The sequence below is a fragment of the Microplitis demolitor genome, chromosome 4 (assembly GCF_026212275.2).
Source record: "Microplitis demolitor isolate Queensland-Clemson2020A chromosome 4, iyMicDemo2.1a, whole genome shotgun sequence".
Lineage (NCBI taxonomy): Eukaryota > Metazoa > Arthropoda > Insecta > Hymenoptera > Braconidae > Microplitis > Microplitis demolitor.
The window spans coordinates 16,273,852-16,300,627 of NC_068548.1; the positions used below are offsets into that span (position 1 = coordinate 16,273,852).

The 26,776-nt window shown below is 32.7% G+C and overlaps 1 protein-coding gene across 7 annotated transcripts in view; it reads right to left on the reverse strand.

Annotated features, from left to right (window-relative positions):
• Positions 1-6,530: 6,530 nt before the first annotated feature.
• Positions 6,531-26,776, reverse strand: part of LOC103574306 (cyclin-dependent kinase 4) — a 52,973-nt gene continuing 32,727 nt past the window's right edge. For 2 of the 7 annotated variants that reach the window (XM_014444494.2, XM_014444493.2), the window contains exons 3-5: positions 7,667-8,565; positions 7,432-7,592; positions 6,531-7,361 (exon numbers count right to left, since the gene is read on the reverse strand). In XM_014444494.2, the coding sequence (XP_014299980.1) occupies positions 7,142-7,361; positions 7,432-7,592; positions 7,667-8,542 (1,257 nt within the window). In that variant the 5' untranslated portion in view covers positions 8,543-8,565 and the 3' untranslated portion in view covers positions 6,531-7,141. Of the gene's footprint in view, positions 7,362-7,431; positions 7,593-7,666; positions 8,566-8,692; positions 8,763-8,784; positions 9,550-26,776 lie in introns of those variants that run through there. The other 5 variants (XM_008553719.3, XM_008553722.3, XM_053738720.1 and 2 more) reach the window with 5 other exon arrangements.

Consider the following 26,776-nt stretch of genomic DNA (forward strand, 5'->3'; position numbering starts at 1 on the left):
ACTTACCCTGTCATCGTCCCCAAAGGCCAACGCCCCTTCTAACTTAGAATAATTTTTAAGATTAATTTCTGTAAGGCAGAATAAGCCAGAAGCTCGAGCAAGATAGTCACCTCTTGCAATAATTCTTGAATATATTTCTACGCTATTTGACTAACCAAAATATAAGCATTTTTATATTGGAAGTCCTTCCTCAATCTACAATCGTTCTACCAAAGCTGAGTATTCAAATACTCCCAGGCGAAATAATGTTATGTCCTGGGAGGTTACTAGGATCGGAGCTGACGCCACCTCCTGGACAGTGGGCAGTTCGTTGTCACGCGGGACCAAATTTTGAATTTGAAAACAGTGGATAAATTTATTGTTTACTAAGATGATGATGATTATGATTGTTATTTAATGAAAAAATTAAACTATGATTAAGGATAGATGTAATTGATAAAATAACTTTTATCTGAAGACTGAATTTTATTATAAAGTATGGATAAAACTTGATCAGTAATAACAGTTGTATTCGTAAAGAGTTCTCGGAGAGAAGTGAAGTTACATCAGACGGCAGAGAGATCTCGGACCTTCACTCTCCAACTTCTCCCCACTACTCTCATGTTCACACTCATGCTTATATGTATATATTCTTATATATCTATGTTCTTTACTAAATATTATACTTATACATTTATACTTTCTACTAATTCAAATTTGGGATACAAGCTTACACATATACGTTCTTCACTTTATCCATTCTACAACTTCTTATTACTTATTCTATTTATATGTACTTAGATACAATCTTCCAGTTAAATATTCTAGGCTATCAGAGGTGTATTGCTCCATAATTATTCTATATTTAATTATTTAGTACGATTGACATTACTATTTATTGTGAAACATTATTATAATTAATATAATGCTATATTTCTATATTTTCTTTAATTTATTTATTATACGCGTCACTCTTTATTTAATATTAACAGTAATAGTTAAATTCTGGTGAGACATGGTTTTCATTAGTAAGTAACATTTATTAATTATATATTTTCTTTTCTTACTTGTTGATAAAATATGTATTTGTTTATAACCATATTGACGGTTAACTTTAGAACAAGGACCTATTCATGATTTTTATGCGTATGTTTTGTTTAGGTTTTAAGTATCGGATGACAGGAAACGTTCCAAGACCACTCAACCTGTATTTATATTTCTCTGAATACAAAATAAAGGTTTATCTATCTATTTATTTAAACTTTCTTATAATAAAAATATATAATTTAATGAGTATGTGCCACGACGATTTATCATTTAAATTATTGACTCAATATTGTTAAGACGCAATAAGTGTTGTAAGAAATTAATATATAATTTCAAATGGAATTTAAATGCGCGCTTCTTATATATCTCAAGTTTACTAATTAATTAACAGGTGGAGGCACCTGAGGCTGTTGAGGACATAACAATAACCCAAATAGATAGATTAAATTATAGTGAATAAATTAATCATCCTCCCGATAGGTGGAGGACATAACAATGATATCGGGTGTTCTGTAGCATTTTAGATCGATGGTTAATCGTAGTGAAGCGAAATGACTATCATTTTGAGTTTTGGTCTGCTGACGGTCTTGTGACCGATCGACCTAAATGACGAGTCTGTTCTAATGCGAAATGACCGTCAAAAATTTCCCGGTCAGAATCCGTCATTTCGGACCGTCGAAAATTTGGTCAACACATCTAGCTAGATGATTTGTGACCGTCATTAAATTTTCGGTCACAAATTTGGGCTTGGTCATGAATTTTGATTATCTTGGTCAAGATAATCAATAAAAACATATCAGAATATAAACCCAAAACACTGTATTTTTAAGTTTGCATTAATTATATTTTTTTAACTTCTCGCTCAAAAAATCGATGATTATATATTTAATTTAAACAAATTTCGGAAAGTTATTGTTTTTACCTCGATTTGCGAAAATCGAAATTCCAACAGATGTCAACGTTTTGAGGTTCAGGAAGCTATTCTAACTAAATTCAAGATGATGTCCGAGTGTATGTAGGTATGTATGGGGCATTTCATGCCAAATCGGACGGTTTCAAAAATTTATTTTTCCGATTTTCTTAATTTTCGAGTATTTTTTAGTACCCCCCTCAAAAGAGGCTTTCTGGTAAATTTTAAGAATTTTTTGATCAATGGCCCAAAAAATATCAAATTTTATAAAAAACCGCTCTTTTTATGGTTTTTTGATCATAACTTTCGTAACAATGGTCGAAGTTCAATTTTTTTATTTCAGAATTTCCATTTTTAGATGGCCTTTACAGAAAAAAATACAAAACAAATATACGAAATGTTTTTAATCGAGATTTTTGAATTTTAAGTTTTTAACTGTGTTTTTAAAAAAAAAATGTATCCTTCGATTTTCTTGAAAATTTTCTATCTTAAACTTCTATCCATTCTCCAACTTTTAAGCCCGGTCCGGTAGTGGGCCTTCCATAATTACTAATTTTGTTCGATTTTCAAAAATTGAAATAATTTTTTTTTCGCTATAAATGATTATCAGTTCCGATTTTTGACACTGTATACTTGTTTTTCTTGCATATTATAAATTGATTTCAATATTATTTTGTTCTGAGTAGGGATTTAAAAGCAGTAAGTAAAAGTTGATGCTATTTATGAGGAGTTATAATTAATGTTTTTATTTATTAAGAAGCAACTATTTCGAAGCAAAAGAAACATTAGATTTGCTATACAATACAGCTAAGGCCATTACAGGAGCTCAAAAATTCCATATATCTATTCGAAAAAGCGCAAAGCATGAAATAATCGTTAATATAAAATTTTCAAAAGAACACGGAAATAATTAAAAACGTTTGTAATACAGTTAAGTCGCTTTTTCGAGTAATTATATGGAATTTTTGAGCTCCTGACAGACTGATTTTTTTAGCAGAATTGATTTGGTAGTCAACAATGTATTCTAGATAGTTTTCTGAGTCAAAGAAATTGTTCTCAGTAAATTTTTTTGAATTTCCCCTGTTTTTCACAGCTACCCTGGTTGAGAATTCCGATTGAAATCTTCACGGATAGAAAATTATAGTAACTGTTCCTAGTACGTTTATGAAATATCATCCCATACCGTTATGGTAATGATTACTTGGGATTATAGGATATAGACCCATACCTTCTGGGAAAAGTTTCCATAAGTATGGGAACAATTCCTATCATTATGGTAACAGTTTCCATATCGCATGTGAAAAAATCATGGTAATGATTACCATACTCATAGGAATAGTTCCTACAAGCAAATAGTAACCAGTCCTACAACCACATCGTAATGGTTCCTAAGTGTATATGGGAATAAGCCCTATATATTATGGTAACTATTCCTATAATATTATGGTAAACATAGCCATCATATTATGGTAATGATTACCATAATAGTATGGGAATGCTTACCATAATATCATGGTAATAATTCCCATAATATTTAGAAATTATAATATTTCTTTTTTTTGTAAGAAGCGTTTTTTTTGTATATTACAAAATTTTAAGTATACAAAAAAAACGCTTATTACAAAAAAAAATTTATTATAATTTCTAAATATTACGGTAACCATTACCATAGTTACATGGTAACGATTACCATGATTTCATAGAAATTATTCCGATACCATTTGGGAATTATACCCATAATTATAGGAATGATTACCATAATATATATGGGTGCCGTTCCTGTAATCAAAATTTGAAAAAAACCGATTACCATGCAGTATGGGAACCATTCCCATAATATATTGCATCTGTTGCCATAATTTTCTCTCCGCGTTGTTGGGATCCAATTGAGTTTCATCAGAATGAATCGGTTCCAATCGGAAAAAAATATTTTTAATTCATTATTATTTTCCGATTGGAACCGATCCATTCTGATGGAAAATATTATATTTTTCGGAAATTTCTGACTCATTCGAATAGGATTCAATTTTGCACAACTCATGATGCGAAGCATCAGAGAGTGCCTTACGATCGAAAAATTTTTTTCGCATCACTTCGGCAACTATTTCAATTATTTTCCTTTATTCTTTTTTGATAAAAATTAATTTTTTCTGAATATTGAATATTAAATTTTGAATAAATATTAAATATCATCTCGGGTAAACGAATTTTAAACGAAGAAAATAATAAATTTTTTTCTCGGTCAAACAGTACAGAGATACAGAAAATAATATAGAAATTTAAAACAAAATAGAATTCTTTTATTCCGTTTTTAATGTTTGCTCAATCATTTTGGTGATGCAGAAATCCGATATCCGAATAATCGAATTTGTAATTGAATTAGAAATTTTTAATTCAGAGGAAAAACGCTACACAGAAAAAAAGGATATTTTGGCGCAAAAAATTTTTTCGTGCCGCAAGAATATTTTTTGCAATTCTAAATACCCTGTTTAGAAAATCTCATAGAATCTAATAGATTCTCATAAATTCCCATAGAAATTTTATGAGAATGAATGAGTTCTATGAGAAGTGCTATAATTAAATATAGGGCCTTATACATACAGCTATAAGAATCTATCGGATTTTTTAAGCAGGGTAAAAACAAAAATTTTCTTAGTTTAAGAAAAAAAGTTTTCTTAAATTTAATCATCTTGGCATACATTTTTTTTCATTCAGGTATAATGCATGTTTCTACCTTTCAATTTATCGAATATTAATGACTATGGGGTGAAAGAGGGTAATCCAAAGTTTATATTATCTTTAAATAGTTAAGTTTCAGAAATGTGATGTTGTTTATTCCAATTATTATCGAAATACCATAAAATATAGGTCTATCAGTTGACTTTGCGGGCCAGCCCCAAAACTTCCCGCTGTTTTCGAGCTCCTTGAGCTCGAAAAATTGTTGTGGATACATTTTCGAGCTCTTCGAAAATACTTTTGTATGCCTTTGTTTTCGAAAAAAACTTTTTTTTACCATTTTTTCTCCAACGATATCTCTCGAACGAATTGACCAATTGAGATGTTTAAGATGGCAATCGACGCGTTTTATTGAGTTCCACAGCTGATTACATTTTGAAACTGATTTATCTTATCGTTTTTGAGAAATTTCGAAAATACTAAAAAAAAATTTTTTCTTTAATTCTTTCGATAATGGTTTCTCCTGAACGAATGAACCAATTTTGATGTTTGAGGTAGTGTTCAACGCGGCTTATAAAGTTTCAGAGCCCAGTTGATTTCGGAATCAATCCATCGAGCACATCACAAGTTATCGGTTCATCGGTTCAAAAGTTACAGATATTTACATACATACATACCTACACTCGGACATCATCTTGAAATTAGTCAGAATAGCTTTCTAGAACCTCAAAACGTCAAGATCTGTTAGAAATCTGATTTTCTAAAATCGGACCAAAACCAATAACTTCCCGAATTTTTGAAAATTTTCAATTTTCTTAGCAAGAAGTTAAAAATCAATGTATTTAGGAAGAAATCAATGTTAGAGATTAAAATAAGCATTTAAATAACTTTCGACTAAGATCAGAGCACTATTATATAAAGTATCCCAGAAAAATGTTAAAAAAGGTGTTTTTTTTCAATTTTTTTTGTATCTGATAAGTTTGATTCTTATTATTTAAACTGAAGAACGAATTGCATGAAATTATGCGGTGATTGAAAAACACCATAATAACGAACGTTTTGTATAATTTGGAACACATTTTGGTACAATATATTATTATTTATCCGGGAAAAAAGATAAATTGTTATTTTTTAAACTTTTCATTGCCGATATTTTTTGAACTGAACAACCAATTTTGATGTTCAATGTGGCAATCAGCGCGCTTAATTGATTTCTAGAGCTGATAAAATTTAAAAAATGATTGATTCTGTCGTGTCAAAGATATTCACGAAAAACCGTTTTTTACCATTTCTTTCTCCGACGATATCTCTCGAGCGAATTAACCAATTAATATGGTTAAGGCGGTAATTAACGCGTTTAATAAAGTTCTAGAGCTGATTAGATTTTGAAGTCGATCATTCGAGTCGCTTCTGAGAAATTAAAAAAAAAACTGAAAAAAACAAATTTGTTTCTTTTCGTAATTCGCAGATATTTTCGACTCTACTTAATCAAATGATTTGAAATTTTCAGGGAAGTTGACGGCCGGCAAACTCTTTCGATTATTGCAGAAACCATTCAAATCGAAAAATTAGTTCAAAAATTATAAGAAGTTTTTACACGCCCACACACACACACACATACAGACACTCTGAACTTACACATAATTCTGAAAATATTCAGAATAGCTTTTTAGGACCTCAAAACGACGACATCTGTTGAAAACTTGATTTCCGAAAATCGGGTTGAAAGCAAGAACTTCCCTAATTTTTGAAAATTTTCAATTTTCATAGTGGAAGTGAAAGAAACAAGAAACAAGTTTAATTGTTTGATTACTAGTCCCATAATTATAAATAATATTAATTTGCATGCAAAATTTGTTAAACAAAAATAGAATTATGACTATAATAAATACCCAATCTTGAATAACAATGAATTTGTATATTGTAGTTCAGAATGAAACAATTTTAGTACAGAATTACTTTGAATTTTTTGTTATAAATAATGATAATACATAAACAAAATATAAATAAAGACGCGTATAATACATAAATTTAATAAGTATATAAAAAATTAATTTATGACTTATTATTAAAGCACTATGATTTCCAATTAAATACTAGTACTGATATGAATTCGATATAAAAAATATTAATATGAAATCTGGTTTTAACATCAGCTTTGCTATTTTTGATAATTAGTGCAGATCAATATGATCCCAGTCTTACGAAATTGTACCTTGTACACAATAAAAATTAATATTAAAGATTACCTATAATAGTACGTAAATTAAACTTAAAATAATACATTGAATAGACATCAATCATGATATACATTGATATAAATAATTAATACATATAAAACCAATCGATCGGAGTCACTTACATACTTATGTCTTCACACAGTGAACTTGTATAATATGACTTAAGTTATTTTGTTTTTTTACAGTTACAAATATTTAAAAAATCAGTTATAGCGTAATGATTCTTAGCATCTTAACTACATTATTAAATTAAATAAAAAAAAAAAAACTGACAAGAACAGAATACTTTTTAAGATGAAGAATCAGTAAAATACCTGTGTTGAAGAGCTTGAGCTGCTGTTAAACGTACATGAGGATTAAATGTCAACATATTAGCGATTAATTCTAAACCATCACTATTTATTTGAGGTATTATGTTTTTTAACGGCATAGGATATCTTTGTGGAAATGCTGTCCAACTAAGGGATACATTTTTTGGCCATTCTTCTTGACTTGGAGTTCCAAGTACTCTGAAAATTAAAATAAGTTTTATGAATAAATAAATATATATTTACATAAAAATTACTTTAATTAACTTACTGAAAAATTCTATCTAACTCATCGCCTTCACTGGTGCCAGGAAACAACGGTGCAAGTCTATTCAACTCAGCAAGAATGCAACCAACAGACCAAATATCAACAGGAGTTGCATAAGGACATCCTAAAAGTACTTCTGGTGCACGATACCAAAGTGTTACAACCTTTAAAAAAATACAATTGATAAATTTTCATTGGTCCATGATAGTTCGTAATTTATTTAAAAAATAATACTTACTACAGATGTTAATCTCATTTCAAAGTCGTACGTTTTTGCTAATCCAAAGTCTGCTATTTTTATTTTACCTTCTCGAGTCACTAGGAGATTTTGCGGCTTTAAATCTCGATGAATAATGCGATGACTGTGTAAGAAATCAACACCTAAAAGAATCTCTTTGGACATTTGCTTAATTAATTGGGATGATAATCCCCCAGGTGGACATACCGAAATAAAAGACGCCAAATCTTGATCGACATGTTCAAAAACTAACCATAAAGTTAAACCACGATTTAATATTTCAGTTTGCTTGGCACTGCTTGGAAGCTGAAGATAATTTCCTTGACAAACATCTAAGAGTTTTACAATATTTGGATGCTCGAATCTTTCTAATTGTTTTAATCCTGCAATCTCTCTTAAAGTTGATGTAGGAAGCCCATCTTCTGTTAGAGGAACTCGAACTTTTTTTAATGCGACAACTTGACCACTAGACAAATCTTTGGCTTTGTAAACCGTTCCATAAGCTCCATCACCAATTAAAGATAGTTCTTGATAATGGGCATGCTCACCAACCAACGAACTATCAGTTTTCTTTCCCATTATTTGCCGCCCAAGAAATTTTGTAGAGTTCTCTGTATCTTGTGAGTCTTTTTTGCTCTTTGAAGGACCAGCAGTTGGATTATCAACCACTAGACTTTCTTTCTGGTTCTCAACTTGTTCTAAAGAACTACTCCTAGATAATATTTCGCTTGTTTCAAGACTTATTTCAGCCTCTTCTATCTCTAATCCAATATCTTCATTAGTTTCAGATAATTTTGACTTTTTTGGTGGTGGTGAAGATGGGAATAATGTAGTTTTTGATGGCTCCGAGCTCGGAAGCCGACGTCTATCGGCCATCACAACATCTCTCGGCTTTGTGTCTAGAAAATAATTATGACAAATGAAATGACAAATAATAACTGGTTCAGGAACTGGTACTTAATAACGCCGTAGTATTAATATTAATAATTATTATTATATTATTAGATTATTAAAAATTAAATAAACCTAGAAGTTTGAGTAAAAACTTCAAGTTTTGTTTATCAGATAATAATGATATAAATAGAAACAGTAAGAAGGAAAAACATCTGCTTCGGCACCTGCTGTCTTATTTGACCGATGCCTCTGAATATTTCTTCCAACACACATCGTTTTATTTCGATGTTCAAACCACCTGAATATAAACTTGAGAGAACAAAAATGACTTCAACATGATGAAAGTTTTTTAGTAATCTAAAAAATATTCCTTCAGTATTCGAATATTTTAAGTTCATGAAAAAAATTTTATGTTTAACGAATGGAATTTATTAGCCTAATAATTTATTGCACTCTTTTAATGCAACCTATTGGGTATGCTTTATGAATGCATCGATGCCGTTTCACAATTCATTTACATAAAATCGTTTTAATAATTTGGAACGTCTTTGTATTTACTAGTTTTTGGAAATTTGAGAGTTTGATTTATATGATATATGGTTTGCTAATAAAAGTAATTTTTTAAAGTAAAAAAATAAATACTATTACAAAGATGTCCGTAGTGACGTCCGTTGAAATGTAAATCTGTGAGTTGTCACAACAAAAACCGTTGCAAGCAATGAATTAACCTAATTCTCATCGTAGAAGTTTTGATTTATCCTTGAGACAAATTCCACTCAATGACATGAACCAACTCTTCACCATTCAAAAGATATTAATAAAAGTTGATGAATTTTCTCGGATTTTTTTGTAACATTTATCCTCCACATATACTTTTATTGATTCATTTTTTGTTGTGGTTTTTACATAAACATTTCAATGCATCTTTGTCTGTCGTACGTATACTATCCACTATAACCTACGAGTCCTACGACAATAGAGACTAGAGTAGAGGAGCCCGAGAAGGTTGGGTACAAGGTTACTAGAATTCTAGTAACCTTGGGTTAACCCAACCTCCCTATCCTAGTAACCTTGGATGGGTAATATCTATCGATATTTCAACTATCGATGTTTTTTTTTACTAAAGTATCGATGTTGTCTATCAATATTTTTTGGATAAGATATATCGATACTCGATAATAAAAAACTAAAACTATCGATCTTACGATATCGATGTTATTTTTCAATATCACCCATCCCTAGAGCCCGAACTTAAATGGTGAACACCTCAAAAGTCTATATAAGAGCCTCTCACAGCCAGGTGATTTCGAAGTTGGCCGATAGCAGCCGTGATCTTGCAATAGCACCGTTTGAATGAGTTAAAAGGGAGATTGTAGACGGAGTCTTTTTTGAAAAAGAAGCGGTATCACGTCATGTACTCAACGCTTCACAGTGGCGCCCTTATAAAAAAAAAAGAAACCATCATTCAATTTTCCAAGCTTTGTAGATTCTACAATCGAATAATTTTCTACAAAAAGATCTATTGCGTGTCTTAGGCTTAAAGTTAATAGAAAAAAAAGATAGAGATTGAAACTGAGGGGGAAAAGTCGCATTTTTAGGATGGAAATTTTTTCAACTTCCCGCTAAGAAAATTGTAAATTTTCAAAAATTCGGAAAGTTAATGGTTTCATCCCGATTTCAGAAAATCGAATTTTCATCCGATGTTGACGTATGAGGTCCTTGAAAGCTATTCTGACTATATATTTTCAGAAGGATGACGAGTGTCTGTATGTACGTGTGTGCGTATGGATGTAAACTCTTCATATTTTTTGAATGAATTGACTGATTGAGATAGTTGAGGTGGCAATAATAGACTCTAAGATATAGAGGAAATACAAAAAAAAAAAAAATTTCAGTTTTTTTTTAAATTTTTCAGAAATGGCTTGATCGGTTGATTCCAAAATCTTATCAGCTCTAGAATTTAATGGAACGCGTCGATCGCCGCCTCAACCATCTCCATTGGTTTATTCGTTCGAGAGAAATCAGTCGAGAAAGAAATGGTGAAAACGGTTTTCTTCGACTATCTTTGAAGCGACTTATCCAATCAATTCCAAAATTTGATCAGCTTTGGAACTCAATAAAACGCGTCGATTGCCACCTCAAACGTCTTAATCGGTCAATATTCTTTTCAGAGATATTGTTGGAGAAAGAAATGCTAAAACACGGTTTTTTTCGAAAACAACGGCATGCAAAAGTATTTTCGAGCTCGAAAATGTATTTACGACGATGTTTTCGAGCTCTTTGAGCTCAAAAACTGCGGGAAGTTTTGGAGCTGGCCCGCAGGGTCAATCGATAGACCGATTTTTTTTTTTTTTTTTACAAAATTCAATTGTAATTGAAATTATAAATTAAGGTTCATTGTATTTATGTTTTTTAGCATTATAATCCTTCAAAATAATATTAAACTACAAAATTTTTTCTTTGCACACACTCAAGAAAAGAAATATTTGTCCTATTTGGTACAACATAATATGACAGTTGATTCAAATAATTTTATAATTTTACGGAAATATATCATTTATTTGTGGTAAGTAATTGATATATTTGTGGTAAAGATTTTAAATTTATGACAAATAGCCTAAAATTTGGCGATGCTATACATATATTTGAAGCCCTTATTTATTTGTAGCAATTGTATTATTTATTTACCACAAATAAATCACTTATTTCACGCAATGAAACTACTCAAATATACCTTTCTCACAATTAAATATTTATTTGGCCATATCCAAATATACGATATCTTTGGCTCCAATAAATCTTTTTTTCAGGCAGAAAAAAAAGTCAACTTGATTCTAGTAAGATATTCTTGGACCATGAATACTAGTTTAAAGAATGCCATTTTTTTTTGCTTTAAGAATTTTTGTCTTGGCTCAGGAGGTTTCAGGATTCTTAAATGAAGATTTGTTTATGCTTGGTTCAAAAGTACGTTTTTTTCACACAATAAATCAAACTCTTAAACTAAGTATTTTTTTTTCTCCTTCTTCCCTCGGGGTTTTGATTCACCCTGGAAACACGATGGAATCACGGTGGATCCACGGCGGTTACTCGGTGGGTTTTTTGTCATTTTATCACCGTGATTCCACGGTGATTACACGGTGTATTCACCGTGATTCCACGATGATTACACGGTGTACCCACCGTGATTCCACGTACACCGCGTAATCACCGTGGATACACTGTGGAATCTCGGTGAATACACCGTGGAATCAAGGTGGGTACACCGTGTTACCATCGTGGAAACACCATGTAACCACCGTGTATACACGGTGATAAAATGGCACAAACCCACCCTGTAACCACCATGGATCCACCGTGATTCCACCGTGTTTCCACTCCCAGGGTGTTTCCAGGCTGATTTAAAACCGTCAGGGTTGGCTATCGTCCCTATTGACCACGTGCTACTTACTGCTGTGATCGTTTTTTTAAATTTTTTTTTTCTTTTATTTTTTTTATGATGATTTTTCCCCTGTTTTCTTGACGAGCTTTTTCTTCTTTGTTGTTACTTGTTGCTTTGTTTTTGTTATTGATATTAGTTTAATATGTTTTAATTGTTGTTTTTGTTTTATGGATGATTTTATTTATTTATTTTTCCCCGTGTATGTGTCTCGAACTAAGTATTTAATAGATTTACTTAGATGAAGTAAAAATTTCGGGGTCAGATGGCGTCTCGATCTGTACGGCATATTCGCTTGTGACATTTATTTTTTTTCTTGGTTAGTTGTAGTTAGTTTTGAATTGTAAGTTCAAAATTTGAATATCAAAATATAAATCTCGCGGTTAGGTGTGGGTAGTTACGCGTAACGGACAGTTTCTTACGTATTTTACGTAAACTACGTATAATGCAAGTGTTTTGAATTACAACAAAACACGTAGTATGATCCCGAGCCGATACACGGCATCCCTATGAGAGAAGCTGTTGAGAACTCACCTTATATTGCCTATCTTTATGCCCTCTTTACTTCTAACTTGCTTCCCTTCGGTGTGAAAAGGGGCTTAAGAGTCATGTGATCACCTGTAAGCGCGGCAACTTGCGCGTTTCTCCTCATAGCGGCTCTCATCCAGTAAGAACTCTACCGGGATGTCGTGTATCGGCCCGGGATCATCATACGTGTTTTGTTGTAATTCAAAACACTTGCATTATGTCCCCTTTGGCCGATACACGGCATCCCTATGAGAGACGTGTCTGCTTTCTACTGGTGATCACTCAACGCTATGTGAGGCTGAAAAAGAAAATCTAATAATCTAGAAGTATGAGGAACAGGTTCCGCTTAAAAAGAGAAGAAAAAGGCTCTTGATTCTTCGTTTGATTAAATTATTTATTAATTGCTTAGACAAACCTTATAACTTATAACTTATAGTATGCAGTAACAGTCTCTTTAGTACCGAAGATACCTACAGAATTTGGTCTGACTTTGGCTTTGTCGATAAGTCTAAAGTTTCTTCTTTATTAAATAGATTATTATTAAATATTATCGTATTATATTATATTAAATATTCTTTATTAAATAGATACTGATAGATTTCTGATATGCTTCTTGCCTTAATTCTTAATAGCTTTAAAATTATTAAAGAGTAAATTAGAACCTGTGCTTGCTTTGGAGCTCACCTGCTTGCAGTAGTGGTTTCAGAATGTCTCAGAGCATCTCCAATTACCTTGTTCGAGGATGTCTTGCACCGGGAGGTTGTCCAACCATCCTCGGGAGGCCACCGCCGAACGAATACTTCCAGGCGAGGCTTCGATGCCTGCCTCCTTCAGAGCAGACCTGATCCAGCCTGCTATTGATGATGTCGAAGCCGCTTTGACGGGACCAGTCAAAGAGATGAAGAGTTCATCCAGATTTGTTCCAGCCCTTCTGGTTTCTGATTTCTTTAACAGAGCTCTAACCCAAGTTACAGGATATACACGAATATTTGGGTGTTTAGAAAGTTTCCAGCCTGATTGTCGGTGAGCTGTCCTATCCGTCTTGGAACCAAATGCAGGCCATAAGATGATTTCATCGCCGAGATTTTCCAGATGGTTCTTGGAGAATTTCAACAGGGTTAGGTCATGGATCCTCCGACCCGAGGCTAGAAGCAGTAGCGCCGCCGTCCTTCTTGATACTTCAAAAAATGTCAATTCAGTTGGGCTAATTAAAAGCCAGTCGAAAAGCAGCTGGGCGTCCCATATTGGTGTATGGGCCCTTTCGGGCTTTGTGACCGAGATACCCTCCAGTACTTGTTTGACCAAGAAATTCAAGGAAAGGCTCTCGGAGTCTCTTCCTAAACAAAAGGTGGATACAGCAGATTTATGAACTAAAATCGTACTGTGAGCTAGACCCTCCTTGACGTGTAGGCTAGCAATGAATTGAGCAAGTTCGTGGTCCTTGGGAGAACCAGGATCGACTCCATTCTGCTGACACCAGTTGATCCATCTGCGAATAGGCGCTGTGTAAGTCTCTAGAGTTGACTGGCGCCAGCTGTCCTTTATTATGTCTTTCTCCTCCTGGGACCAGTTCTCTACCAGGTGTCCCCACACCCAATCCTCCTCACTTGCAGTGTAAGCTTTTCGACTTTCGGTGGAGTCTGGTCTGTTGCCAGGTCCAGAAGCACTAATTCCAGGTTCTCTATCGTCCATGGCTGACCCTGGCTCCGTTTGACTAGGTCTGACATCCAAAATGTACCCTCCCATTTGGGAACCACTAGTAGAAACTTCCCCTGGCACTTGTTGAAGTGGGCCAGGGTTCTCGACCAGGTGCCGGATATGAATTTTTCGTCCAGCTGTGCTCCCCAACCGGCATCCGCTGCATCGGTCGTTAGAAAGTTTGTGACCGGTTTCTTGTGCAGAGGGGCAGACAAGGCTGCTGCTTCCTCCTACCAATTCAATTCTGCCATGATTGATTGGTTGGTCATGAGTCTCTCTCGGGGACGGTCTTGGTTGAATTGTGAGCTCAACCTCTGGAGTTGTCGGCAGTGCAGTCTTCCCCTGAAGGTAACGAACGTGGCGAAATTCAGGAGTCCTAGTAGCTGTTGCGTCTGGAGCAGTGTGCAGCTGTCCCGTTGTCTTATTTCCCTTTATAGAGTTCGGATCTTCTCTACTTTTTTCTCTGGTAGGCTCATGCTGTTCAGCTTGGTATCCCAAACCATCCCCAGGAACTCCACCTTTTGGCAGGGGACTAGAACGATCTTCCGATAGTTTAATAGCCAGCCCAGAGACTCCAGTAGTGTTACCGTATCTCTGATCTGCGTTAACAATAGATTCCTGTCTTGTGATGCGAGCAGGAAGTCGTCCAAATAGACAACCACCCTTATACCTCGTTAACGAAGGATTTCCGCAATCCAATTCGTTATTTTCACGAAGGTGTAAGGGGCAGATGAGAGGCCGAATGGGAGACTCGTCATCTGTAATAGCTCCTTGCCGTAAATGAGGCGAAGGAAGCATCGATGTGACTGTCATCGGGATATGAAGTATGCCTGAGACATGTCGATTCTCACTGTCCAGTCTCCTGCTTGGAGAAAATCTGGAATGTGCCAATGGGATATTAAGCTGAATTCCAGTTTCTTTACGTGTCTGTTTAGATACCGTAGGTCGAAAATCGGTCTCTAGAAACCGTCGGATTTCTTCACCAGGAACATTCGAGATATAAAGCTGGATCCCGGATACCGTGGGTGTTCCAGTATACCCTGAGCCTTGAGAGAGTCGATCTGTTCCGACATATCCTTTGATACCGCAGTTTTGAGATTGGAAACTCGCCAGTCGGTAAGTAATTTCGGTTTGCTTTTGAAGGGAATGTGATAACCTGAAATTATCTTTAAAATTACCTGCGGGGCCCTTAATTCCTGCCACTTTCCCAGGAATTTTGCTAGCTGGCCCCCCAAGAAGACTGCTGGGGCCGTATAGTCATTTCTCAGCTCTTTTTCGAAAGGAATCCGAGTTCCTGGCTTTTGAGAAATCCTTCTTTGGCTTCGGTCTAAAACTGATATTAGATTGGCGGTTTTCTGTGTGACCTTTAACTTGTTGAACTGGTCTAGCCGTGGTTTGGGATATCCTCTTGGGTGTGTAGAGCTGAAAGGAATCTCTCCTCTCTGTCGTTTCTCTGCGAGCAACATAGGCTGGTGTATTAAGCCAGGATTGAGTCCCTTCTAGCGACTTAATAAGAGCAGTTAAACTCTCTTGCTCGAACAAGTATTCGGCACTAGGGAGAATCTTCCTCAGGGCTACCTGGACGTTCTTGTTCGAAATCTCCGCCAAGATACGGTCACGGCGAGCCTCAATGCACTCGGCCCTCTTGCCACAGATTACCTGCAAAGCTTGTTCAGAAGATTTAAAAACAGGTGTACCCTGTCCAAATAAAGCTTCTATTACCTCGGAAATGGCTTCCCTGGAAATAGGCTCAGCATTTTCCGTGACCCAGTCGACTAGAGCGTTTAAAGACGACTTAATAGTCTCTCTTTGTTCGAGGATACCGTTTGTTAGCCCTGCCATTACTCGCTCTGTGGATGTTAGTGGGTCCTTACCTTTTTCTAAATAGCAGAGCTCATTGTTGACCTTAAGCTCTACGAATCCTGGTGCAGCTACAATTTCCTTGAGGGTTGGGTTGTATCTAACCTCTTTCCAGTCACTCGAGCCGAATCTCTGTAGGTCTCTGAGCTGAGATAATCTCTGCTCGCATGCCGGTCGTGTAATTTTTTTGTCATCGATGGATGTCTGAAACTCTCCTAGGTCCAACTCGGGGTTAGGGTTGGCCATCTCGGGTGCAGTGAGCTGAGTGGCCTGGAAAGTCTGAGGCAAAAGCTGTGTCAATAGATTTACAACGTCTTTAAAATTTCTAATTCCAGATCACGTTCGGTCAAAGTCCTCTTTTTTGGAATTTGAGGTTTAGGATCTTCCTCATTGGAACGTTTTAAATTGTTGGCGTCGTGTCCTGGACTACCGTCTCCTCCGCTCATCTTGAGAGTTGGACACTGTAAAAGTTTTTGATAGGTCGAATTTGATCTATGCCCACGGGTATTTTTGCTATTTTAATTTAAGTTTAGAAGAAAGTTTTTGCGTGTTTACACTATGGTGAAAACTCAATGCTATGAGGAGAAACGCACAAGTTGCCGCGTTAACAGGTGATCACATGACTCTTAAGCCCCTTCTTACACCGAAGGGAAGCAAGTTAGAAGTAAAGAGGACATAAAGATAGGAGGTATAAGGTGAGTTCTCAATAGCTTCTCTCATAGGGATGCCATGTATCGGTCAAAGGGGACATAATACCTTAATTACAGTATTATACGTCGATTATTATGCCATCTAGCCGTTGTTACTTGAAATAGCCCAATTAAAAATTTCTAACCGTTTTTCAACTGCTTCACAAGTGACAGGTCGAAGTAGATAATTTTATCACAAAATGAGTTTATTTAAAAAAAAAAAAACAATTTATCAATCATTTTTAAGGAAAGTGATTTTGTAATTGAAAAATTAGATAAGAAAAATATTGATCGATGATTAAAGTGTAATCATAGACTAAAGAATACTACACAACTTCGATTGCAGAGTCACCAGTAAATATTTTTTTAATAATTATTTATACTCTTATTTAATTAAAAATAATTATTAATCATTTTATAATAATTAATATTATTTTATTTTTAAAGTTATATCAGACATATACCCAGGAAAAAATGACCAGACCTGTCCATGCCTATTCATGTCTTTTCATGTCTGAAACGTTAAATACGCTTAGGCCTGATCATACCTGTTCATGTCTAATCCAGCCTGTTATATGAGATTAAATTTAAAATCTTGGTTATAATTAAATATAAATAACTTAGTTATAACTATATATAGCTAACGTAGTTATAATTATATATAGCTTATATATAATTTCATACAACTATAACTCAATAATTAATAAATAAGATATAAAATTTTGTTGACTAAAAATCTATCATGTATAAGATATAAAATTTTGTTAACCAAGAATCTATCACATACCCGTCCGGCACCAATGTCAAAAAGATGGCATAATGTTACCCAAAAAATGTTACATTCAAGAGCCCAGAAAAATTTATTGTTTTGATAACTTTGTGTTGAGGTCATTTAAAAGAAATCTGAAAGTTAGAAAAATGATAACTATTTATGGATGTCTCTAGAACATCAAAAAAATAACATTCTTATGAGACTATTATAACCTCAACTTTCGTTAGCTAATGTCATTGTAATCTATAAGTAGCAATGACTATAAACATTATTTATTGATTCTGCTCTAAAGTAATTACATATAATTAGTTACTATAAATACAATAGCAAAATGTCAAAAAGAAAAAATTTAAAAAATTTGTGAAAAGGTCAAAAAAATAAACGAATACGTTGTTTTTTTAAATAAATTATATAATTTTGAAAATTCATCTAATGATGAAAGTGAAACAGTAGAAAATAATTCATGCTTTGTGAGTAATAATATATCTTGTGACGAATTGGATGATGTTGATAATAAAAGAAATATTAATACAAACAATAATATTGATGACGAAAAACTTAATAAAAATGAGATAAGTAATTATAGTTCTGACAGTGAAACTAGTGGCAATTCTAACTCGCGTATGTTATCGATCTGTAATCAATTAAAAGGAATGCTTTGGTAGCTATCAATGAAACAAGTTTATCATCGAAACTAGCTCAATGGTTGAATGATTTCAATATATCACGTGGAGCAGCAAATAAACTTCTAAAAATATTAAAAACATCGAATCAAGAAGAAATCAGTAATCTACCTCTTGATTCTCGGGTCTTACTTGGTACACCAGAAATACCGATAGTAACTCGTGAAGTTCTTCCTGGTCAATATTTTCATTACGGATTAAAAATGCCTTGACTGATCAATTGAGAATTATTGATAATTATACTCTACCGGACTTGATTGTCATTAATATTATTATCGATGGGCTGCCGATTGCTAAAAGTTGGACGAGTCAACTTTATCCCATTCTTGCGCAAATTCATCCCAAAGTTTCTCAGCTATTTGTAATTGGGATATATCATGTATATGAAAAACCCAAAAATGTTGAAATTATGATATCCGTAAACTGATTTCTTTAACCCATACAGGAAGCCCCAGAGTTGAACGACGGGGCCATGTCTGGGAGATTATTGGGAAGCCCATCTTGGCAAATCTATACTGTCCCATGCCCGGGCCATAACTGGGTAATTAGTCTTGGCCATTCTAATGATTACCCAGGCTTGGGCCAAGACTGAATAACCTAGCCTCGGCCAAGCCTAGAGTCACCCTAACTTGGGCCAAGTTCGTGTAACCTAACCTCGGCCGTTGGATGGTAACCCTAACATGGGCCAAGATTGAATAATCTAGCCTCGGCCGTTGAATGGTACCCCTAACATGGACCAAGACTGAATGACCTAGTCTTAGCCGTTGAGTGGTAAACCTAAAACGGGCCTAGACTGAATAACCTATGCAGGAGCTGCCAGAGTTAAATAAAGGGACCCTCCTTGGCTCAGCACTGGGGAACCTAGCTTTGGCACGTCTATATTGGCCCATGCTTGGGTCAAGAAAGGTTACTCAATCCTAGCCATTCCAATTATTACCCGAGTCTGGGCCAGGACTGGGTTCCTTTATTTTGACCATTCAGTGGTGACCCAGGCTTGGGCCAAGGTAGGATTATCCAAGTTCGGGTATACCTATAGTTACCCATCCTTTGGCCAGCATTGGCTAATCCAAGTTTTTTATTAATTATTCAATCAACTTATTATTATGATTTTTAAATTAATAATTATTTAGTTTTGAATTAAAATAAGTTTTAATGAATAAATATTTCAACATTCCGATTAAAATAATTTATAACTAATAATTAATACATTTTTTAGTTCGTTATTATTTGCAATCAACAACTGTAATTTTATAATTTTACTTATAAAAATTAATTTAATTAAAAAATAACTCATGAATTTTTATAATAAATGTTATTTTTAATAATGGTGGTAGAGTAAGATAATGAAGCTGGGTTCTTGACAAATGATCAATTAAATTTAATAAATTTTATTTAAAAAAATTATGTAATTATAATATAAATAATACGAAATTAATTTTTTTTCTTAATCGAAAATATTAATTAAATTGCTCTTTATATTTCATAAAACCGGGTGGTTGTAGTAAAATGAATAAGTAGAACATATAAAAGTTTCAATTCAATATTAGTAGGTTCGTCCAGTAGCCAGCGTTCAAACCCAGCAATCAGAAGGACGGCAGTTCGCGCCCAGAGTCCAACAGAATTTTCACCGAGTTTTTTTGACATTATTCGACTTCACTTAAATAGTTCAAACGTTAATGATCACAAACTCTAGTACTTGAATAATAATAAATTTTTTTTTAATTAAATTTATTTGTTTTTTCGATGCATGGGCCAGGTCTGGCAACCAGACATGGGTCAGGTCTGACAACCAAGGTTGGGCCAGGTCTGGCAAGCAAGCATGGGTCAGGGCTGGCAACCAGGCTTGACACCCTGTTATCATTACAGACTTCTACCAAGGTTGGAACAAGGCTGGCTTACAAACTTGGCCCAGAGTTCAACATAGTTAAACCAAGCCTGGGCCCGTCGTACTTTTCTGTCTGGGAAGATCTCTAAAAAATGTTATTTTTCTGACTTCTAACCGATGAGCTCTTAAAGATATTCTCAGATGGTGCGTAAGAGGCTTTTCTAATATATTTCTGTTATCTTCGGGATAACTAATTCGGATGTCAGATCAGCAAAATGTTATCTTTAAGAGCTCTGTAAGTCATCTTTTTGCCGGACGGGTATAAGATTTCCATTACTTCAAGCTCATACGAAACTTACTTTCCAAGTCAATCTTTTAGGTTAACGAGTAGCGGGGTAAACTTTCGAGCATGAGGTCCACGGTTCAAATCCTGCATACGCCCGAATTTTTTTTTTTAATAATAGAAATAATTATATTTAATTTTATATAGTTATACATAATTGTATATAATCATATAGGTCCGTTGTTTATCTATAATTTTTTTATTAGGATGGGCATGAACAGACATGAATATACCTGATCAGACCTGAACATGCCTGGCCAGGTCTGGTCAGACCCGGTCATTTTTCATGTCTGATCAGACCTGAAAACTCATGCCTGTTCATATCTGATCATTTTTTCTCGGGTATGTATGTATTGGAAGTACTACTAATTCGTTGGATAAAACTGAGATAAATTTCAAAGACGATGATTATATTTATACAAAAAAAAAAATGTTTTACGCTGCATTTTACAAAAATCCTTTTTTATATTTTTGCAGGTGCTAAGTGATACATCTGAAAAAATATCTGCTGATTAATCCTTTTGTAACCACTCCGACATAAACTTAGATCCTCTGTCTAATTTTGGTAATGACTCAACAATTATTGATAAAAAATTAACACAATTTTTCGTAGGGTACACTCAGAGAAAAAAATCAGTAACTGCAACTACAAAAAAATAGTGAAATACGGAGACAAATATTTTTCTCAGTTATTACGATAACACATCAGTTTTAGTTAATGTAACAATCAAATTTAGTTGCAGTAACTATTTTGTACTTAATTAAAAATAGTTAGTTAAAAATAACACTTTTCGAACGCAAATTTAACGATTCATATGTAGATCATATCGAAAAAATATATTATTTTAACATCAAAATTTTTTCTAAATCCCGATTTTAGTTTGATTAAGTACCAAATAATATTTGATTCAATTAGTTAGTATTTGTTGTGACTACTAAACTTTTATTATTGTAGCGATAACTAAAAATAAATAACAAAATAATTTTAGTTACTTCAACTATTTTTTTAAACTCATCCGAACAATAAATAGTTATCATAACTATTTAAATTAGTTACACCAACTAAATAAAAAAGGTTGGCTCTTTTGAGTTGTGGCAGCTACTGAGATTTCTCTCTCAGTGTATAATATACCATTTAGTGTTGTTGAATCAGTTCAGTTTAAAGAGTTTATAAATTCTTTAATTCCAAATTATAAATTACGTGCAGAAAAACTCTTTCAAGTGTTTGCTTACTATTTTAAATGATAAATTAAACAATGAGTATCTTCTCAATTACCTGGGAAAAAAAGTTTAGATTTGCTTTTTGTTTATATCTGCCCCGATCAAATTAGATCTATTCAGATCTTGACAGGCTGATTTTTGAACAGAAAGTAATATCAGCCTACACTGAGAGAAAAATGCATAGTAGCCTGAACTATGACATCTCAGATATTAAATATGAGTTCTGTGAACTAGTTTTCATAGTCACTAGTACTACACGGTAGTCCACGAAACTAATGCAAAATAGTAACACCGACTATTCTTTATAAACAATTTTACCTGGTTATAAGTATTATGAAAAAATAGTCTTCGAAACTTAAGATTTAATAACTATGTTTCATAATTAGCGTTAACCAATTAAAATAGTATTAGTAACTAAGTCGGCTTAGTTTATGTTAAGTAGTTGCTATAACTTGGAAAAAAAGTTATTGCAACTGAATCTTGAGCAGTACTGACAATAATAATTTTATAGTTAGCTTCAACAAATTAAAGTAGTGTTAGTAACTATTTTAGTTTAGCGGAAATGAATTAGTAGAAATAACTATAATAATAAAGTTATTAAAACTTAAATTTTAGCAGTGGAGAAAAGTAGTGTTTGAGTAGTTTGCTGTAATAAGTTAGAATAGTGGTAGTATCGTCTTTTTGTCGACTTTTCTCATCGGTACAAAATCCATTTGTTTATAACATTAGTTAACGAAAAGAAAAAAAAAAGTTCTCGACATGATACGACGGAAATTGAATTCGGAAAAAATACTGACTATTGGTGGTATCGACATTTTGACAATTTTTTTTTTTATTTTCTTTGATTTTTAATGTGAAAAATTTAAGAGAAAAATTTGTTGGGAGAATATATATGTGGAAGCGGAGAAAGTCATCGGTGCTAGACAGCAGCGTGAGTAGTTCAATACTCGCCACAGTAAATGCCTAACTACATAATGACATTAATAATTTCTTGAATAATTTCTCGATATTAAAAATTAAAAAATACTTTCCAACTAATAAAAAAAAAAGTTTTTGAATTAAAATAAAATTTCGGAAGACAATATATACATGAAAAGTCTGATGGACTGTGCTTTCTCAGTAAAATATACTATAAAATTTTCTAGTTCAAATAACCCAGCGTAACACAGTTTATCTGTAACTTAATATAAATTATAAGCCTCAACAAAATAATGCAGTTACGATGACTTAGGACTTGTAGTTCAGAAAATTAAGTTCAATTGGTTGATACTACTTGATATGAATATTAAATCATTACCATATCGTACAATTGCGGTGACTAGAAATTTTTAATTAAATACACTCAGCCTAAAGTAGTTATAACTTAATTGAAAATAAATTGTTAAGTTTACATGAATAATATAGTTCTGCTGACTAGTAATAGTTAATTTGAATTACCCATTTCAGAACAGTCATATTCACTAGTATCATCGTAGTGTATTTAACTGCATAATAGTGTAATCGACTACTTTTTTGTAGTACTGTTTACTATAACACTTTAATTACGGGCACTACAGCCAATAGCTGAGATGTTTTTTTACTACGTTTTCCTAGTTCCGAAATCTATTTCTATTTATTCTCTCAGTGCGCTCTCAAATTTGTTGTGCGATCATTGGTACCTGAAATATCGATGATCAAAGCCAAAAGGATCATTTTTTGTTTGAAGGCTGATATCTCTGCGACAAATCGTCCTACGAAATTAAAAAAAAGCCAAATTGAAGCTGAATAAATTTGTTAAACAACCTATGGATTGGTTTAGTTGAAAGAATTTTTCCACAGTCCGTGGGCTCTTCGAAAAAAAAAAAAAAATTTAGAAATTTTTGTCTCGCGGTATTTCTCATGTTTGCGCAATAGCCGAAGCTCTGAAAAAATTTTGATAAAAATGCACCGAAACTAGAGATTTCAAGCTATAAGATGCGTTTTTTAAAATCTCGATACGATTATTTTTCACAAAGTTACAGCCTTCCAAAAATCACTAAATAATTTATAAAATTTTTTTGTTCCTTTAATTTTTTTCGTTAGTGTATGAACATATATGAAAATACATTAAAAGTTTTTAACCGATATACAGGTCATATAAGATCATATATGATCATGTATGGACATATATAAACAGATATAAAAAAATATAAAAAAATTTTAACCAATACAATCCATATAAGATTATATATGGTCATGCAGGATCATATATGAAGGACCATAAAAATTTTTAAATGATGTTCAATACATAAAATTTTTTTACAAGTTGTTTAACTTTTATGAAATCAGATATAGTCAGGTATAAAGAGACACGAAAATTCTTCACACGATGCTTAACGCATATAAAATCAGATATGGTCAGGTATGAACATATATGATAAAACAAGTTTAAATTTTATTTTTTTAATTTGTTGAAGATAAAAAAAAAACTTCTGATTCCGCATTAGAAAACAAACTTCTCAAATACCATGTAAAATATCAATATTAACGCAATGATTGTTGAGATTTCTAAGATCAATATAAAAACCTATTGAATAGTCCCAACTATTAAGTCCATGGTTTGGCAGAGTAGTACAAGCTTTAATTGATATACAGAAAGATCCAGGTTCAAATCCCAAAAAAATACCGAATACTTTTTCGTCGATAGAAAAATTAATAATGAGTGAACAATAACTATAAATAAATAAATTTCAATGAATGTTAATGAACAATCATATTAAAACATTATTTTTTTAGTTTAAACAATTTTTGTCAAATCTATATGTATATCATATATAATCATATCTAATCATATATGATCATATCTAATAATAAATGATCAGACATGGCCAATTTTTATATATGATCATATATGAATGCTCATATATGGTCAGACATGAGATTTTTTTTCCTGGGAACAAAGCTTTTTTTCGTGGCAAAAAAAAAAATTGAAAACGTTGGACATCGAGAAAAATGCGATTTTTCTAATATCAGAAAAGTGGAAAATATCATAGATTTTAATGTCTTAGAATTTTTCCGCATTTTTTTCGGAAAGTACATTCAAAGACAGAAAATTTTGAAAAAAAAGGTTCCAATTATTCAATTTTTGAAGAAGTTAAAGCTATTAGAAAAAATGAGTCTTTTTTTAAAAAACTCATAACTTTTTTTGGATTGCGTATAAAATATTTAAATTTCATGAAAAATGATTTTAATGAGGTTGAAAAGGAAAAAAAATTTTCAGCAAAAACGAAAGGGATCGGGTTCAAAAGTGGTTGATTTGATGAGGAATGCCCCATATACATTGATACATCGGAAATAAGTTGCCTAGCTAAATCGCGTGTCGATGATGTTAAACACTAAAATTTTTTCGGTCAACTTCCTCGATTAGTTATTTATAAAAATCGAGTATTAGCCGAGCGAATATACCCCAATAATTAAAAAAATAAAGGCTGCCCGCTGTTCCCTCTGCGCAACTATGGAGTTGCCAGGTATAAACATGTAAGTAAGCGTTATTAATATACCTTCAGCAATTATTTAATCGGACTATTATATAGAAAAGACCGTGGAGATGAAGATTTAGTTTAATTGTTGAAACGTTTAGTACATTATATTGTGAGGTATCTGGGAAAAAGTGTTATTCTGCAAATTTTTTGGCGTCAATATCTTACGAACGAATCAACCGATTTAGATGTTCAATACAGCTATCTACGCGTTTTATCGAGTTTTAAAGCTGATATGATTTGGAAATTAATCAGTTTAGAGTAAAGATATTCGAAAGAAATGGTTTTTTAACATTTACATCTCGAACGATATCTTTCGAACAAATTAATCAGTTGCGATGTTTCCTGCTGCAATAGGCACATTTTATTGAGTTTTATTGTAACAGGGTATTTTTCAACCTTGCCAAGTTTGGCCCTTTTATTAATCGATCTTATTAAGGGCGCCCCTGGAAGACAAAACTCGGCATTCCAGAACCAGAGATGTTGTAGGAAATTTCAGGGTCATTGAAATAAATATTAGAGTGAGGATGATTGAGGAATTAAAAATTCATTGTACACAGTATTTATTCAATATAATTATGAACCTTTATTTATTAATTAACAATTTAACCCACTGGGCTTCTATATATACTTACAATTAATTTATCTCTCAAATTTGTCCACCGGACTTTATACTCTTCCAACTATGAGTCCCCTGGACTTTATTATAATAATTAATTTAGTCCCTTGGACTTTATTATAAACTGGCCAGCGGCTTGATCCCCTGGATCTAATACTTTTACACAATTCGAAATAAAATTTGGCACACTGATAGAAGGATTTCTTAGTATTAAAAAAGATTTGTTAATATTTAACAAATTATTTCTTAACGGAGCTTTATTTAAGAAATATTTATTAATATTTAACAAATCATTTCTTAAACATCATTTTTTTGTATTTAATAAATATTTCTTAGCATCTAATAAACGATTTGTTAATATTTAATAAACGATTTCTTTCCATTTAAAAAATGATTTATTAGTATTTAATAAATCACTTTTTAACATTTAACGAATCACTTTTTAATAATTAATAAATGAATATTTTATATTTAATATATTTTTTATTATTTGAACAAATTTTTTTTTATATTTAAGAAATTATCTATTAACTTATTTATTAAAATTTAATTCATAAAATCACACAGTTCAAGAATATATATCTATATATGTTTTTGCATGCAGCTACACACATTCATTAATATTTGTATTTATAAACAAAAATAACTAAAACAACCATCGTATAAAATTTTCTGTTCTTTTAATTTCAAAATACAATTTCATAGTAATTAACACTATAACTAGAATAAACAAATTAAAATTTCTTATGTTAAACTACGCTGAGAAATAACATAAAATCCGTTTGATAGTACATGTGTTTTTAATGGTTTCATATTTGATTAAAATTGAACTGAATAAAATTAACAAGGCTTCCATATTTTCATAGTTATAATATGAATGACAATTTACAAAATACTTCTGATATAAATATTATTTAAGTATATGAGAGCTTCAGTTGTAGGTTACGTTTAACCAACAATGCAAGCTAGAACGGAGTAAACAATATGACGTCGCAACGACACACACATATAGCTTTTTTAATACTTGTACACCACTACAGGCTCG